This window comes from Zosterops lateralis, assembly GCF_965231275.1.
Source record: "Zosterops lateralis genome assembly, chromosome: 6".
Lineage (NCBI taxonomy): Eukaryota > Metazoa > Chordata > Aves > Passeriformes > Zosteropidae > Zosterops > Zosterops lateralis.
The window spans coordinates 23,169,356-23,187,527 of record NC_139761.1 but is presented as its reverse complement, the minus strand read 5'-3'; the positions used below and the strand labels follow the sequence as shown (position 1 = coordinate 23,187,527).

At 48.3% G+C, this 18,172-nt stretch overlaps 1 protein-coding gene across 1 annotated transcript in view; it reads right to left on the bottom strand.

The window, feature by feature from the left end:
* Positions 1–18,172, bottom strand: part of LTBP2 (latent transforming growth factor beta binding protein 2) — a 69,915-nt gene that overhangs the window by 23,991 nt on the left and 27,752 nt on the right. The window contains exons 4-9 of the mRNA XM_083863950.1: positions 15,077–15,258; positions 13,485–13,655; positions 11,710–11,910; positions 11,104–11,372; positions 9,466–9,568; positions 815–889 (exon numbers count right to left, since the gene is read on the bottom strand). Coding sequence (XP_083720076.1) covers positions 815–889; positions 9,466–9,568; positions 11,104–11,372; positions 11,710–11,910; positions 13,485–13,655; positions 15,077–15,258 — 1,001 coding nt within the window. The remainder of the gene's footprint in view (positions 1–814; positions 890–9,465; positions 9,569–11,103; positions 11,373–11,709; positions 11,911–13,484; positions 13,656–15,076; positions 15,259–18,172) is intronic.

Here is an 18,172-nt window from a genome sequence, read left to right as displayed (position 1 = left end):
TAAAAGTTCTCCCTCAGGACAATATGGGGAGGTTGAATCATTAATTAAGTAAGCATGGTGGAAAGTCCCAGCTAAAAGAGATGAGTCATTGGATTGCCAGCCCTGCATTTCCTCCCTGCTGCATCTCTGAGATGACACCTCTCAGTTTATGAGGGATCACAAGAAGGGAACAATAAAATTCCTCTTTAGTCAGAGCACAGAAAAACACAAGCAGTGTAGGTCCAAGAAATGCCAAATAAACATGAACCAGAGAGAAAAGAGGAGAGATGGTGTCTTCCTCATATGGAACTCAGGGACCACGGAAGTGAAAAATGGATCGATCCTTGCAGCATGGGGCAGGCAGGGGAGCCTAGCAGCATGAACAAGTGACACAGTCAGAACAGAAGGCATTGATTTTATGGCACTCTCCTACTTGTAAATGTTCAAATTGGTACTCTCCTACTTGTAAATGAACAAATGAACAAGCCGATAACTTTCACAAATATTTTTAGGCAATAGAATTTCTGTTGCTCCAGACCATAGAAGAAGTGTTTTTACACTCACACTTAGCAGAGCATAAACACAGGTCCTTAACAGGGGAGTTTTCTTGTACTGGCCCAACTATGTGCTCACTGTGCTTGTCAGCTGAGTCATGTAGTCCTGTGTTACCTGTTTTCTTTCATTCTTGATGAAAACATGGAGATTTTTATAAGTCACATTCTTTGCAGAGCTATACCATTTAGATGAATGTATTTAGATAAATGTATTTTGTGTAGATAATTTCAACTCTGACAGTGGATGTGAGGAGAGAGACAGATGAAAGCAGCATCCTTACCTTGGCAGTGGCTCCGGTTCAGCCTTTTGTATCCCTGGGGACACTCCACCTGTCCATTCTCAATCACAGGGTGTGCTGGGGAAAAAAACAAAGAGTGTGAGACACAAGAAGTAGAGCCAGCCACCAGTGTCCTCTCTTCTCTGCTTTCCTTCCAGGGGGGAAAGGGTCCCTAGGCCTGCCTTGGATGGGCTTCTCATGACTCCCAGGGCCAAGGGAAAGGTAAGAGCATGTTATCCATGAAGTGTCTTCTGCTTCTTGGCAAGTGCCAAACTGGTGACCCAGAAGTGCTGCCTGTGCCTTGTATCTACCACTGTGTCACTTTGTCTCCTTCTAGATCAGTTTGGATAGCCAGATGGCACATGACAAGGGGGATCAGAGTGAAAGGAATGGCTGAGGTCCTTGACAAGCTGCTGAAATAACAGCTCAGGCCCTGTTTATTACATTTCTTTTTGTACTGCATGTGATTTCCTGCCCCAATCCCTCTCATCAAAGAAAAATTCAGATTTCTGCTTAAAATAGTTTTGTGGGTTTCAAAATGTTCTATAACACGCACAATTTAGCCTCTCCAATTTTTTTAAAGGCAAGTAAAATGTGGCCTATAAATTCCTAGGAAGTCAAATTTAGGCACTGAATTTTGGACCAAGGAAAAGGGAATCTAAGTGGATGGGTTGGGAAGTGAGTAAGCATGGGGTGGGGTAGGAAGAAGGGTACTTTGCCTAAGGTTGGGATTTTCCCAGGGTGGGGTTTCTTCTTAATTTTCTGGATCTTTTGCTTGGGAACAAGGAGTGCATGCGACAGCTAAGTGACTGCCCAGCCATATTCCAGCCACTCTTAATTTCTCCTGCCTCACTTCTTGGTGTCATACTTAGAAAGCCCTCCATGGCAATAGTCATATCAAAGTCCTGGCAGATTTCTTACACGTGGCAGCTTTCAAGAACCAGGAACAAATTGACACCATCCTTATAGCAGGAGATGCTTGGCAAGAGCCTACAAAGTTTAAGACCACAAAGAAAGCCTGCAAAGTTTAAGAACACATTCTGATGGCAGAGAGCAAGCATGTCCATAACTCTTTGTCCTGAACACTTGAACTCTATAAAGCAATTTAAAGCCATTCTAGGACAGTTCTTGAAAGGCATAAGTAGAGACCAACCTCCTAAGACAAAGGTGCTTAGGAAATAAAAGACAAGAGAACACATCATTACCAGCCTGTACCAGGAAGGAGAATAGAAAACCTGCTTTCCTCAGGTATATTAAAGCTACAAGGTTTTCCATGTGTATATTGATCCTCAGCAACTGAATGAATGACAAAACCAAAAAAAATCCATTTACCCCCTTCAACAGTTTAGTCACGAATTGTAGGCAGCAGGTGCTAACAAATATCTGGATATTAAGGATGAGGGAGCTCCCGGTAATACTGGGAATCCCTGGGTACCTTTCCAAATTTCTGGAAAGGTAAAAAAACCTCTTGTTTATGGGCTGCAGCCTCAGAACCCTAGTGGGATTTCAGGTCCTCCCACACCACAGCTTGTGGGCTTGGGGCTGCCGACAGTCATTAACTGTGCTTGGAAGCATCTGTCAAGCTCAGCACAATGTGATAACAGACACTCAAATGAAGCACCATTGTTATGTGCAAGCTCTCTGAGTGGAAGCCAAGAGGGCTGGAGATCAAAAAGTAATGACGTGTCAAAGTCATGCTCCTGCTCTGAAAATCCTTTGCAGAGAAACAGATTCTCCATCATCCCTCCAACAGATGCTGCTGGGGAGAGGGCAAGGCAGAAAATGCCAGTGGTGGGCAGATGAGTTGCAGGTCTGTGCCACCTTAGCACTTATAAAATTTCAGTTTGCAGAAATCTCACTATTTCAGCCTCACTTGTGGTGCTATGGACAAATGTCTTAACTCTGCAAAGAAACTCATGTTCCCTGGAAAAAATAATAGTAATGTAATGTGATCTCTCTGTACCAAGGGGGAACCAGGAGAGTTTTGAAGTATTGGATGGAGGCTACTCTCTTTCTGCCAGGACCTGTCCACAATGGAAGACAATGTGTGTCTGCAGGAGGATATAAGCTATTAACTCTCAGCTTTGTGCTTGCTTTCTTGAGTAGAGGACTATTTCCTTCCACAAGCTCAGATGTTGATGAACAAAAACAGAGATGGCCAAAACCTGAAAAAAACAGCCTAGGACATTTAGGTTTTCTGCAAAGGGGATCAGCATCCAACATTCTCTCATGCAGCTGGTAGGAGGCTATTCCTCTGGAACCCACCAAAAGGAAAAAAGCTAATCTGATGATCAGAGAGGGCTGAAATCTGTCACATCCAGAGCTGAAGAGGCCCCAGTCTCCCGTGTCTGTCTGTCTACACTCTCTCCAAGAAGCGTACTCCCAGAGCCTGAGGCTAGGGATGGAGCAGCTGAGTTGCATCTGTCAGGCAGACAGATTTCAGGCTTGCTGAGGGCAGGGAGCCCTGGTTCCTGATTCAAGAGTGTGATTTCAGAACCTTGCCTCATGGGCATTTCAGCCCTGAGGGCACTGTGCCAAACCAATGTGGTCACAATGTGGCACATTAGGAATCCCTCTTGGCTTTCCTCATTGCTTCCTGTGGCTCTCTGCAAGCTCTGCAGGCATCAGGCATCCCTGTCAGGGCTGGGCTCATACAAAGGCACATGCATGCAATAGGCTCACAGGCTCAGAAAAGAGGTGAGTGCAAAGCAGCCACAGCCCAGGACTCTCACCGGCATCTTTGTCTCCAGCTAGAAAAATACTCAGGTAGATCATAATATGAAAGGAGATGAATACACAGAAATTGGGCAGAGGGATTTTGTTGCTTAGCAGGATGATCTTTAAGCAATTAGGCTAACTTTTCATCACTTCCCAGGGGAAGAGATTTCACCCAATGGCCCTGGCATTGTCTGGAGAAGCTCAGGGTGGTGATGAAGTGGAAAACTTATCCTAGTGGTGGTAGCCAGAAGGGTGTGAAGTGAGACAATGTTTGTTGGATATTACATTACATTAGTCCATAAAATACCACTCCGTTAAAAGGGGAAGAAGCAAGCCTGTGGTCAGATGAGAAGTGAGGAAATGCCCATTTCCTGAAAGCTAGACCATTTATTTTGACTGTTTCCATCTACCATACTAAAGACATCAACTTACTGAGAAACCTTGAGCGTATCTGTGGTGCCTCTGCTACTCCTAGGTTTTCCAGCACCTGGGGGGGAAAGGAGCCAGAGTGAATGGTCTCATGACACCTGGAGAAACAGGGGTGGTGGACTCAGTCAAGCCTCAGCCTGGTTTGGTGTGAAGTAGAATATCAGCCTCCATTGCAGAGAGGACCTGAGCTTCTGAGCTCACTGGCAGAAGAGCAGAGCAGCTTGAACCCCACAGCAGCCTCCAGAGATGTATTAGAGGTGCCACATCAAGAAGTAGGCTGTGACTGTGTGGATCACTGAGTTCTAAGGCAGAATGGACACAAGGGAAAGAGACAAATCCTTCTGTCCATGTCTGTTATGACTGCTCTCCTCTGGATGGTCTGTTGTAAGGAGGCTCCAGCAAGACTTTCTCCAATGCCCCAGCAAGGGTTATGGTAGTAGTGGTGGGGAGGGCATGCACCAGTGCTACGTGTGCAACACAAAACTAAGTCCTCTGGCTCTACTCACGATCAGTAAAGATCTCAAAGGTGCAAAAGATGCTTGAAGGAAAAAGACTCTGGTAATTCCTTTTTGCCATTTGGTGTTTCAACAGAAAGATCCTCATTCTGCTCCCAAGGTGGCTTCTAACTCCAACAAAATACCTCATACCGAAAAAACCCCAGTTTTGTTAACACTGTGCTGCTGTGTGCTGCTACAACAATGCTGTATGTGAGTGATAAGCAAAACAAGCACTATGCAAAACAAGGCAGTCCTGAAAATGCCATGCTTTTCTTGGTTAAGCATTGCTTTCTGTGATACTGGCACAACCTTGCAGAGGTTTCAGCTTCTTTCCCTATCTCCAGCCTTTTCTTACTGTTCCCCACAGGCTCCCTGTGGCACATGGTAACAGTGGCCTCCACAGCCTCCTTCCCACATATCCAGAGATTTTTTTCCTGTATCATACCACATCTGTTCACAGGAGCAGACCAGGGGGTTGATTTTCAAGGGGCTTCCTGTGGCTGTTTCAATGCCTCAGGCAGAGCACAGGGGAGTGTGAGGCTTGCAGAGCCACTTGGCGTTTCTGACGATGATGACGGCTCCATGGGTGAGCTGCCACCCCTCTCACAGTGGGAGGTCTGTTAGGGGAGTGCTGCGGATGCCAAGCCAGACATTACAAGATCCAATTTTCCAGTGAAATTCAGACTTTTCTCTAGGACAAAAAACTTGAAAAAACACGTGGAGTGGGAATAAAAACAAAACAATAGCCTTCAAAGACTTGTTTCTTAATGCAGTTAAAACCCATAGGAGGAGAGAAAGCAGCCCAGGAAGATCTGCAGTGAGCACAGTGAGTGGGTGCACAGCCCAGCCCATGTTCAGGCTGACTGTAGCTGGAAATATGGGACAGGGGGCACTGAAAAATCAGGACCTGGAAAATGCAGGTTTACTCCTGTACCCAGAAAGTCCACCATTTGCACAGAAGGGTGAGATGTGTAGCTTCTGGCAGTACTGGAGATGGTGTCCACTGATATAGTGTTCTCCTGGAATGCTGCTGGTTCCAGAGGTGTGTGGTGTCATGGATGGGGAGGAGGTAGAAGAGCAGGGCTGTGATCCCCTCTGGACAGAACTCTCTTCTACCAGTTTCCTTTATCTCCATGTGCCTGAGAAGGGCCAAGGCTTTGGGAAAACCAGTATCCAAATCCACACCTGCCATGGGGTATGTGTCGACCTGTAGCTCCAGTCTTGTCGGGTTTAATTTCCACAAACCATCTCTTAATACTGTTCCAACATGTTCTTTCCACTGACCACTGTATCCCCCAAAATAACACATGGTTGGACAGGTAAACAGGAGTAGCTTTGCCCAGCAGTGTACCTGCTACTAGCCCTGCATCCTGAGCTTGCCACAGGACAAGATGTTGCTTCAATGCAGGTTCCTCACCAGCAGTGCTGGTTCCTGAGCTCCTTTTCACCACATCCCAGCATCTCTACTTCAGCTGCTTCATCAGCCTCTAATTCCCTTTTCCTAGTATCAGTCCTCTCCAGGTTTTACTTTCCAGCTCCTGTTTGCCCCTAACCCTTCTGTTCTAGACTTTCACTGTGTGCTCCATTGCTTTCTCCAAGTACTACAGACCCAGGAGGGTCATTGAATGTCTCCACCTGATTTATCCTATCTTGCAACACAACACATTTCATCCACCAAATCCTGGCCAGAGCTGAAGGACTGCAGCCACATGGCAACATGCAGGTGTTCTGTCTCCCTCCAGGGCCCTGCCTCTGGTTCATCTCTTTCTTTCACAGATCAGACAACAACAAGCCTTTGCTCCAACAGCTCATGCAGCAAGCTCTTGGCTCTCCCTGTTCTCCCAGGGCTGTCTCTGATACATCATGGGGGTCCTATCTTTAGTTCTCACTTGCATGAGCAACAGCAGCTCCTAGGAACTTCTACTATAGCCTGCTGGAACAGCCATCTCTGCACCCACTTCTCTGAAGACACTTAACAATGTACAGCCCACCAGCAGCAAACCACACAGCCCGAGCATGGCCTAAGGAAATATCTAAGACTAAAGTAACACTCACTACAGAGACTTCTGGCCAGGTCAACCCTTAATTTGGAACTCAGCTTTTAACATGGTCTCATGAGGATGCAGACAAAGCATTTGAGTGCCTTGGCTTTTGTGATGCTGAGCAAAACATAAAAAATAGTGAGGATTGGTCATGGTAAGTTTGCTCGGACAGATGCCTGCGTCCTATTCTTCTTCTCTGATGTCTTTCCGCACACAAACACGTACCAAACATGAAAGCTGCAGACGATGGAGACATCCGGACGTATCCAGACTCTACTAACAATCAGTGTCTCGGGCAGACAGTCAATCCAAACAAGTTCCCCATTTGTCTAGCTCTTGCCTGGCTGCACTTCTGTACGTTTGTAAGTGTTTACACTGAACTAGCTTCTGCCATTTCTGTCTCTAGTTGCTGGAATTAAATTCCCAGTGCTGTCAAGTCTGCTCTGGTGCATGCTTCCCCAGGACACATGAGAGCAAGGAGTTCTCTATGAAAATCACAGTGCTAAGAAGAAAGCTGGAAACATACACTGGACATGTTATCTCTGTGCACGAGACACCAGATCACTGAACTACAGCCCAGTGACTTTGAGTGAGCACAACACAGGCCAGCAAGACCAGAAGGCAGAAGGAATGTGAGTGTGGGATGTGGTCTACAGGCAGGAAATACATGGAACAATGCCTTCAACTGGCATGGAACTGAAAACCCTGGCAGACAAGGCACAAGGCAATGAGAGGTCACTGTGCTTGGTGGCTCTGTTAAAGAAGTAAAGTCACTGAGAAAGAATTGTTTCCCTGACTCCACTCTGGGGTCAGCTATCTTGTGTATGAAGACAACATGCCAGAGAAAGGCATGCCATCCACCTGGGTTTCTCACTCCACAACACCTGAGCTCTCTTAGGCTGCCTTCATCATGTGTCTGCCTTACAGCTCCTTGCACCAGAGGTGGCCAAAGCAGGAAGACACTTGTATACCATTGAACAGGATGAAAATGGGTTCTTCAGTTAGTCTGAATTCTTGCCAAAATCACAAGAGCCATTTAAGTCTCCCAGGAGGAACTTTATCACTCAAAGCCAAAGGGAGTTTCTTGGGGCACAGGAATACAAAAGACCCACATGAATACATTTTTCATACCTCCCTGGAATTAATTAACAAATTAATTAACAATCAATTAATTAATAAACAAAGCCAGATAAGCATCTGTCCACTCAGTAAAGACCAGCAGTGACAATTTGCCTTGAGTTGCAACTGCTCCTGGGACACAGAGCATGTATTGAGCTGTGAGCTTTGGAGCCTGCTGGCAGCTAGGAGTCATTTCTTAAGTGCATTTGCTCTACTGGTTGGCTGACTTCAAGGAGCACATGGGGGTACTTTGTGTCTGTTTTCACATCTTAGAAGCCTGTGATTAGACATATTTTGAAGCTCTAAGTCCAGCAGAGCAAATCACTGCTGCAGCTCTGGCTGCATTCTCTGCAATCACCTTGCATCCTGGCATGGAGAAGGAGAAAGGAGGTGCAGAGTTTTTGCACCAATCTGCAGCCTAACTGAATTATTGAGCAGCCCCTCTGCTTTCTAATGGAGGGATCACAGAAAGACAGGTGAGAAACACAGAGACTACTGTGGGATGGGGACGAGAAAGCCATGACTGGGGTTGTGAAGGTCAGGGACAAAGAAGAGGGGCTGAGGCCTGTGTGAAGCATTTCCTTGTCTGTACTGAACCTGCAGACCCCAGGGTCACCCCACACCACATATGCCCAAGACTTTTTTGGGGCTGGCATATGGCTGAGGCAAGCAGTAGTATGGCCAAGGCCACAGCACAGCCATGCAGCTTGGGAAGATGACAACAATCAGAGCTCCCAAGATCTGGACTGGGTTCCAGGATGCTGACAACCTCGTCTGTGATTGCAAGGAATTTGGCTCCAGTCAGCCCTACCCCTGGCTGAGGAGGAATCAAATTGAGAGAGGATAATGAGACGCAAATTCAGCTCTTGGGAATGTGTGTTTAAGCAAGCAGGAAAAACTCTGAGCAGAGCTAGAGGTCACCAATATCACATTTGCTTGCAAAACCTGCCACCTTGGATACCTACACTCTATTCAGGAGTCCAAAGTCTCTTGAACCACTGGAGTTTGTTTTCTTTAGTTCTTTGATCCAGTGAAGGGATGTGATTGAGCAGGCAGGCAGCAATGAAAGGGGGTAGGCAGGCAGACAGGCAGGGAAGAGGTGAGTAGCTCCCTGCTCATATTCCACTAGGTGAGTACACCTTTTCCTTCACCACACCCAGTCAGCACTGGATGCTGAAGCCACTGTACCCACAGGACTGCCTCCTCTCCAGCCAGAAGTCTTCCTGCATGGCCTCTCCACCACAACACAGGATGGGACAGTAGTGCAAGGGGCACCATGAGGCACCCTGAGCAGAGCAGATGAGGAATCCCCATCTCCTGCTAGATCAGTCTGTCAAGCTCCCAAGTGCAGCAGAAACAGAGCTGGACGCCCATGCCCCTGGAACGGACTCTGGGTGTGCTCCTGCCAATTGTTTGATGTAGTGTTATTTCCAGAGCCCCTGCCAAACCCGTGTTGGGCCCAGAGCAAGCCCGTAACTCTATAGGGCCAAGTCTGCAGCCTCCTCCTCCAACCTAGAACTGCACCTCCTAAAAACACGGCTGCTTTTTTCCTGTTTCTCCCTCTGAATGGGGCTAGCATGGTGGGAACTGTTGGCCACATGAGCCTGGGCCCAGCACCCAACCCAGAGCACTGTTCTCTGGTGGGCTGGGGCTGCATCTGGCATGACCCTGCACTCACCTGGGACATGGTGCACATTCCCAAGGACCTTGGGCCAAGAAGAGCCATGTATCACAACCTACAGCTCTGCTCCCTGCTGCGGTTACACAAGCAGCCAAATAATTTTTTGCTCATTGAGGGTGCAGGCTGTCCCTCATGCTGTCCCAGCTCCTGACCAGCAGCAGTACTCACCTGGCCGGGGGGGACAGGCCAGGCACTGGTCCACGCCCCAAAAAAGCCCCACACTGCCGCAGCAATCCTCCAGCTTGGTTAGCCCTGGCAGGGGGTTGGTGCACTGCAGAGAGAGGAGCAGATCAGCCTTCTGTGGGGTGCAGAGGAAACACGTGCCCAGCTGGTAGGGCAGCAGTGCAGCCAGCACAGGGAACAACTGTCTGGGGTCAGAGGCCAGCACGGCCCTCTTGGCACAGTTCCCCACTGGGACACAGCGGTATCAGGGAAGTGGACTAAGACAGTAAAAAGTTGTGCTGACAGAACCTCCCTTGACTGCACCCTTCAGAGGGGAAGGAGCCATCAAACAGAGCAGAGATGAACCAGAGATGATATCACCTGGCAAAGACCCAGAATCAGCCCCTTGCCTGGCTGATTAGCCTGTGAAATGGGTGCACCACTCCAGCCCCACGGGGAGCTTGTCGTCAGGCACTTTCCTCTGCGGAATGAATGTCTCTTTCCCCTACTCTCGGCAAGGCCCTCTGGATTACAGGCTTCCCCATCAGAGGGGAGCCGCTGGGCCCACAGGCTGGAGCTGGCCCCGGTCCAGGCACGCGTGGCCGCCTGCCCAGCACTCGCATACCGATCGCTCGGCTGTGGCTGTGGAGAGCGGCAGGCACTCCCTGCACAACTCCCACCCTCTCCCAGGCACGGCATCGACCCAGCTGGGTGAGGTGTGAGCATAGCAAGGGTACCCCCTGCCGCCCCTAGAGCATCTCTTACAGCCTCTCCAGGCATCCCCAAGCATCTCTGTGAATCATTATCCTCTGCTCCTATGGTCACAGCACTGCCATCTCCCCACAGAGAAGCAGGGCTTTTCTAGCCCCAGGTTCTGATCTTCTCTATTTTTGCACTAGAGAATGGCTAAGAATATTTTCTGCTAGAAACTACTTGGATGGGAGGTGATCGAAGGATGGGATGGGAACTGGGAGCAGCCCCCCCCAAAAAAGGCTGGGGAACAGTGGGGACAGGGTTGAGTCCCAGACTGCCAGGCTGGGAGTCTGAGCATGAACTGCTCTGGGGGAGCTCACAGGTGTTCCTGTGGGTGCCAAAAACCTCCAATGCTTTTCCAGTGACGCAAGAGAAACATATGGAGAAAGACAAAATAAGAAATTACGATGACTGTGGGACAGGGGTGAGAAAGTCCCTCACGTGCATTTGCTTCCCAAGCCCCAGTCAAGCTCTCCAGGAAGGCATCGTTCCATGGAAATCAGACTTCCATTTATCGTCTGAGAGGGAAAGGAATTTTCCTATGTTTTATACGTTTCCTACAATAATCGCAGAGTGTGGCTGTAAATGTTGCTATAAATAGGGCACCCTTTTAAAACCAGACTGTGTGTGAAAGCCATCAAGTCTGGGCTGTGCTGCCCCAGGGCACAGCCTGGTCAGGGCAAGGCAGTGAGGTCTCTCTGTTGGATTAAAGCAAGGAATTCATTTCTTCCCAAGTACTAACACATTTCTGCCTGTGCCCATGGCACCTGCACGATGCCCATGCTGATGCTGAACAGCTTCACAAAATAAAGCCACCCCCTATACCCTGAAAGCCAGTGCTCCCCCACCTCAGAACAAAAAATACACCCATGCCTGAAGATGACCTCTTACCTGCCCATGGAGAGCCTCCCGAAAGCACCTCCCCAGCAGCCCCGGGGCTCTCTGCTGTTGCTGTCTGCTCTCAGTGGCAATGCTGTTGCCATTCCCATGGGCATAGGTGTACCAGGGCACAGCAGCCAGCTGAGGCACCAGGACTGCCTCCACACTGTTCTCCTCCGACACATCTTCATCACCCCGCACCCTGGCCACCTGATGAATTTGCACGATGGCTTCTGGAGGGTGGTTGATGTGGACGTTCACCAGAGAAGGGTTTAGGGAAGCTGGAAGATGAGTTGACACCATATTTGTGACAATCTGGCAACAATTTGGGACCCAAAGAGTATCATCATGAACAAAGTCACGTGGGAAGAGAGGTAGACTGAGCCCACCAGGAAATCTAGAGGAAGACCGCATCTAAGAGAAAATATTTCTCTGTCCTAAAAAGAGGACAAACCTACCAAAACCTCCACAAGAAACTAGGGAAACCTCCTGTCTAACAACCTGGCCTGAAACAGCAAGCATAAGGAGGTAATGGCCTCCTCAGGCCTGTTAAAAAAGATCTAAGAAGCACACAAGTAGGAGTACAATGTGGGTTCTGGAGCCATTGGCCATACTCACCCAGCTGGTTGGACAAGGGCAGGGTATATGTGGAGTGCCTCATGGAGCTGCCAGCTGGGGTCTTTAGGCCTCTTCCTCCTTGCTTCTTTTCCAAAGAGGGAGCTGGCAGGTGGCAAAACTTCCCTGTGGAGTTGGAGGGGCACCAGCATTCATCCCGGCCCACGCAGCGCCCTCCATTCAGGCAGGGGATCTGACAGAAGTCTGCAAGGCAAAGAGAGGTCTGCTCAGAGGAGGAACTGAGACACTGGCTCTAGCCAAAGGCAGCTGGGGGACACTGGGCAGCTGCACCTGGACAGCATTAACCCCATGATGTCCCAAGGACCAGGTCCAGCACTGGGCTGGGGTCAGCACTTCCAGCCTGGAGGCAGGCTCGGGTCCCTCCTAGGCAACACCATTTTCCCAAGCTCTGCTCACAACTGGAATCATGGCTTGAAGATGAACCCTCCCTTGGGCTCTGGGGGACCACAGCCATGCTGGGCCATCCATGTCTTGGGGGGCTGCCAAGGTGGTGTTGCTGACACAACAGGATCTCTTGGAGTGGGTCAGGAGCTATGGCAGCCATGTGTATCCAAGTCCGCCCAATTTCTTCACTTCTGCATCACCCCCTCCCCACTTGGCAGGGTTTTTACTCCTAGCCCAGAAGGGAACTCAGCAGGATGGGAGAGGCAGACAGTGAGAACAGGCAGAGAGCCACATCCTCAGAGCCTGTCTCACATCCAGCCCTGGCCATGCCAGCAGTTCATGTGGGAGAAGTGTGGAGTGGGACAAAAGAATCAGGAGCAATTCATCTGCACAGGGTCATAAAAAGCATCCACAGATGAAACTAAAGTCATGTCCTTTCTAACATCATCACATGCCTGGAGAAACCCAGAGCATCTCAATGTGAACTACACTCGAGCAATGCATGAGATTCCTTTACAGATTATCCTGACTCATTTCAGTGTGAGATGACATACTGCTGCTCCACGTTCCTGTATGGCTTGTCAGATTCATCCCAGGGGATGAACACCCACCCTGTTTCAAATTCATTTGCTCAAGCCCAGCTCCCAGTTTAGGGGAAGGAGACTCTTTTTTTTTTTGTGAGACCTAGAAAATTGCTGTGAACACAATCTTCCATCAGTGTCCACAACAGCATGACTTTTCATTCTCTCAGTGTTAGAAGAATTTGAGTGATACATAGGCAGAGGACAAGTCTCAACAAGTCCAGCATGTGGATCCCACCAGCTGGCTCCAAGACAATGTGACCAACCCACAGCTGGGTATCCCAGTGGCTTGATGAGTAATCCCAGTGACTCTGAAAGGTGAGCAGCGGTTTCAGCAAGCCCTGTTTATAAGAACAGTTTGCAACCTGCAGCCAGCTCTCCTGGCTGCCATGTGAGTGAAAGGAGAGAACAGGAGGAAATTAGGTGATGAAAGTCAGCCCCAAGACTGGATGCCAACTAAAGCAGTGAGCTGGCTCTGAGAAGAAGGGGGTGGTGAGGCTTGGCTGCAGGCCTGACTCAAACACACACATCCCCTTTACCCAGGGTGAGATGGAAACAGGATGTGCTTGCCCATGAAAGAGAGCAATGAGGCAAAGTCTGTCTTTCTCCCCCAGAGAGAGAGAGAGAGTAAGTCCCAAAGACCCCAGAAGATATCTTCCAAGGCACTGAGACAAGCCATTGCTTCCCCTCCCTACAGCGGCCCAAGCCCTTAGTCTGTAGAGCAAGGAAAAGCAGGAAGAGAAGAGTGGGGAAACAGGCAAGAGGGTAGGTGGAGGACATAGGGGTGCTCACAGATGCGGAAGCCAGATTTGGGATCGTGGTCATGACCCCCTTGGCTATAGAGAGTGGTGGTGTCTCCTTTCTCGCAGCTGTTGTAGCAGCGCCCACTCTGGCACGTCTGTTTGCAGATGGTGGGTGTGAAGACAATTTTTATCTTCCTAATCTTCTCTGTCAGGTTGGCCCCTATGAAAGAAAAAAAGTGCTAAGTGGAAACAGCATCTCCAGGCCAGGGGAGCTGTTATTCGCAGCTCAAGCTCCAAAGCATTCCCAGTGCAAAGAGAGGTCTGTGTCCCTCCCTAAGGTGGTGGAGTCACTATCCTCAGAGGTGTTTAAGAAAAGACTTGATGTGGCATTTAGTGCCGTGGCCTAGCTGACAAGGTGGTGTTACATCACTGATTTTACTTGATGATCTTAAAGATCTTTTCCAACCTAGCTGACTCTGCGATTCTATGATTCTGTCTCTCCTTGCCCCTTGCTCCCTCCAGCCTGTTTTCTGCTTCAGCATCTGTAAGTTTGTCAACACATCAACAATGGCAAGCAGCATGCTCTGCCTGTCCAGTTGGAGTGGCATAACAGTGTGAAGGGACACACATGCACTAACTTTATCATAAAGGGAGTTTTTCCACTATAAGCAATATTCTTTCTCCCGCCACATCAGTAGTCGGAAGACTCAAAAATGCTCTTAAATCAATGGAAGTCTCCCCATGTGAACCCACTGGCATCCAGAATGGAGAGCATCAGGTCTTAAGAAAACCACTGTCTTCCTACAAGTGTCCCCTGACCTCCTGCAGCTATCTGTGGTCTACTGGTCCCTCACCATCCTCCCACATGATGGGAAATCACACTCAGAGATCTTCAGGACTTGTGGAAAATGGTCAACAGACAGAACTACTGGGTAACCAGCTGGCCTGATGCCAGAGATTTCCATCCCACCCCAATGGGACAGTCATGTGCTGCACTTGCTGTGCTCACGCCCCTCCCTGTTTCAATCCCCACTTTCAAATTACAGCTTCAGACAGGTTCATGGCTCTGCTCATAAGAGCTGAGGTGCCACATTGTGCCTCCTTGGGGAATCAGGCTTCAGGTGGGAACCAAGCTGCAGAAGACAACTAGCATCTGTCCTAGCTGGGAAAGCATTGAGGCTCAGCATCTGTATGTCCCAGCAGCCTGGCCTAATCCCTGTTCATGTCAGAAGGTATCGAGGCAGCAGCCAAAGGGAAGAAATAGATGCTAGTTGCACAATCTGACCTTGAGAGCTGCTCAGACTGAGGAGGAAGCTGGGAGACACCATTCCTACAGACTGAGACACTTTTCCTTCAGGGCAGTGTGCTGGGGTGACGTTCAACGTCTGAGATGCAATTGTCATATCCCCTGGCTCCTGTCTCAAAGCCATCAGCATTTTGCTTCCCTGATGTGTCCTCCTTCAGTAGGGCCCCTTTTCTTTGCCAAGCCCAGCAATGGCCATGCTGACTTTCCCTTTTCATTCCACTGAGCAGCACAGTCTGGTGAGTACATGGTTTCTTGGGGATCCCCAGCCAAACTGTTGCCCTATCCCATGACCCCAACAAGAAGCCCCAAAAGAGTGACAGCCCTGCAGACCTTACCCTTTGCAGCCAAGTTGTGCTCCTGGGAAACAGCATGTGGGCCAGAGCTGCCCTGCTCATGTCCATTCCCATTGGGGAGTGCATTAGAGGTGAGCTGACCATTGCTGGCTGGGTAGCGCCGGACAGTCCTTGATGACCCTGTATGCTGAGGGGATACAGGGGAGCCAATTCTGCTCTGAATCCTGTGGAAGAGAAAAAATGAACCAATATGCCTCACAAGTGACTGCACTGACCCACACTGCCTGTCCACCAATGTACTTTGCAGCAACCTTCACTGCCAAGCTACCTGAGCCATCACCTGGACACAGAGATTTGTCTACCTGAGCAGGATCTCACTCCTCTCCTACTCTCAGTCATCACCACGGCACACTGTTTCCCTCTAGGAACCATGCCTCATGTCCTGAGCCTGGCAGGACACAGCATTCACCAAGACACCCTCTCTGTACCATCACATCAGGCTGTCCTTCCACAGGGTTGCTTCAGCTGCCTTGAAGAACTTCTGCCTGCCCATCACACTCAAGGTTTGTTCCTTGACCACAGCAAACATAAGCAGCTCCAAATACACTTGTTCTTATGGTGGAAGTTTTCTCAGGATCTGCCTTCCCAGCCCCAAAAAATCACTAAAAACACAATAAGACAGTCAGAGAAGAGGCCAAACCAAGCAAATACACAAAACCTGGCCCATGAAAGTGACAAACAGGAGAGAGTGACCAAGAAAGAACTCAAGTCTGTAAGAGCAGTTACAACTTTCTGCACTAACTGCATTTATGGCTTTTGCTACTCTCTGGGGACTAAGCACAGAGAAATCATCCAGCTCTCACTTCATACACTTCATACATGCTCTTTTACAAAGCCATGTAAACCACAAGGCAGAGCGCTTTGTGTTAAAGATCTTCATCTACTTCACTTGCTCCCATTTCCTTTTACTGACTGCAGCACTTAGCCTCCAAGAGGGTGCTCTGCTTTGAGAGTATTTACTCTCGTCTGCACCACCTGCAAGGAAAAAGGTTTAGTACAGCCAAGGAACAAAATAGGTTGGCTGCCCACATGCTCCTTGGGTTTCTTTGAAAGTCCCAGCCTCTGTAGCTGAACTTCAGTACTGACAACTCTTCTGCATACCCTGTCCAACACCTCCATCTCTAAGTGGCTGAGGCAAAGAGTGGCACTTCCCACTGAAGTGCCCAGAGATGTCTATCCCATTCTGTGGTTTTTACCATCCTCCCCATCACAGTCAGCACAGGAGATGTGCTACAGTGTCTACAGGCAACACAAATTTCTAAACCAAACAGGACTGGATGATTCAATGAGAACTGGCTGACAGCAGCTCTGCCTTGCAGACATTCCTTGGATAGCTTGGAATAACAATAAGATCTGGGGAGATGGAAAGGGAGCTCATGCTGTGGTGGTATTCAAGCAGGTCAAGAACAACACACAAGGTAACTATCAGCCAGCAAGCCAGAAATCAGTCCTGAACAATGGAAAAGATGACACACAGGTCAATTAATTGGGAACTAAACAAAAGGAATACAAACTGAGGTCAAGTCAAGGAGGTCTGTGAAGAAACACTCTTGTCAAAGGAGTCCATTTTCATAATTTTATAGAATTAGACACATGAACACCAACAAGCTGAGAGCCTATACTATTTCAGTAAAAAAATAAACAGGGCAGTACAATGTCAATCAGGCACATGCAAAATTAATAACAAACTGGCTGTGTAACAGAACACAAGAAGTAGTTGTCACTGGGGAGGGAATTAGATGGGTTCCAGGGTGATCAGTATGAGGCCTGGCACAATTCAAGAATTTCATCTGGAAATAAATATTTTTATTTCGAAATAAACATACAATCGACATTGATAATGTGTGCTGCTGACACAAAAATTTGCAATGTGGTGTATTGTGATGAGAACAGAGCAATCACACAGAGCAGTTTGGATCTCTGTGGAGGGTAAATACATCCAAGCAACATGGGATTTTAATAGAGCCAAATGCAGGATTACACTTCTAGGCAGAAGGAATGCAGGCAGCAGCTGCAGATAGTTGGAGATGATCCTGGAAAACAGCAATTCTGAAAAGATTTCAGGGCTAATGACAAGTAATTAAATATGAACTGTCAGTTCAATGCCCTGACATTAGGACATTGAAACACTGCAGGAACAGGGAGGTATTTTTGCCTCCCTACACGTCCTCATCACAGGAGGGTGTATACATGCTATAATATCATCCTAGCTGTGATACAAAATATGTCACATCTTCTAAGGATGTCAAAAAAATGGAGAGAATACAGGAAAAACATGACAGAAATAATTGGGGAACTGGTGAAAATGCCTTTCTGTAGGAAATCTAAAGTATTCAATCTCTTCAATTTAGGATAAAGAAGATGATGAGGTGCTCAGATTAGAGAGCACTGGTTTCTTCATAGGAACAAAATGCCAGGTGTAAAGAGCTAACAACACCTGCAAACTGAAGCTAAATGATTCTTTACTAGAAAGCATGCCTACATGCAGCAGTATAGCTGTCTTCCTTCTGCAGAAACCTGAGCGGTGGACTCCCACTCCCAATAACACCTCTTCAAGAGAGGAGTGTGCTGACAAAAGTATTTCTTTTCTTGTTAAAATCAAGATCTAAACTGAGATGAGGACAGCAAATGATGCTTGTTTTTCATTAATCAGCAAGGCTAGCCAGAACAATTAAAGAGAAGTGAACCTTATTTCAGTTCTATGTCAGTCCCTTTCAGAAACTCCCCTGAGATTCTGCAGAGTACCACCTACCCCATATGGCCATGATGGCCAGGCATGACCTGCCCACACATTTCTGAGCTACTAATTCAGCCCTGCAGCCAGAAAAGGAACTTCTGATGGCTGTTATGTAATGCTTTGTCTTCTGGTGTGCTACTGCTAGTTTTGTTAATGACAAAGGAAAGGCCATATGGAACTCTAGGGAGGCTAGGGAAGAGCTACCAAGCCTTGGAAGTTCAGGTACATTTGTTCTGTGATCTCTAGTAAGAGATCCCAAGCATAGTGCTATGGGTGAATATGGCTAGGATTCCAAGGTCTTTTACTGCAGACTTGGAAGCACCCTGAGAAAGAGAAGTGCA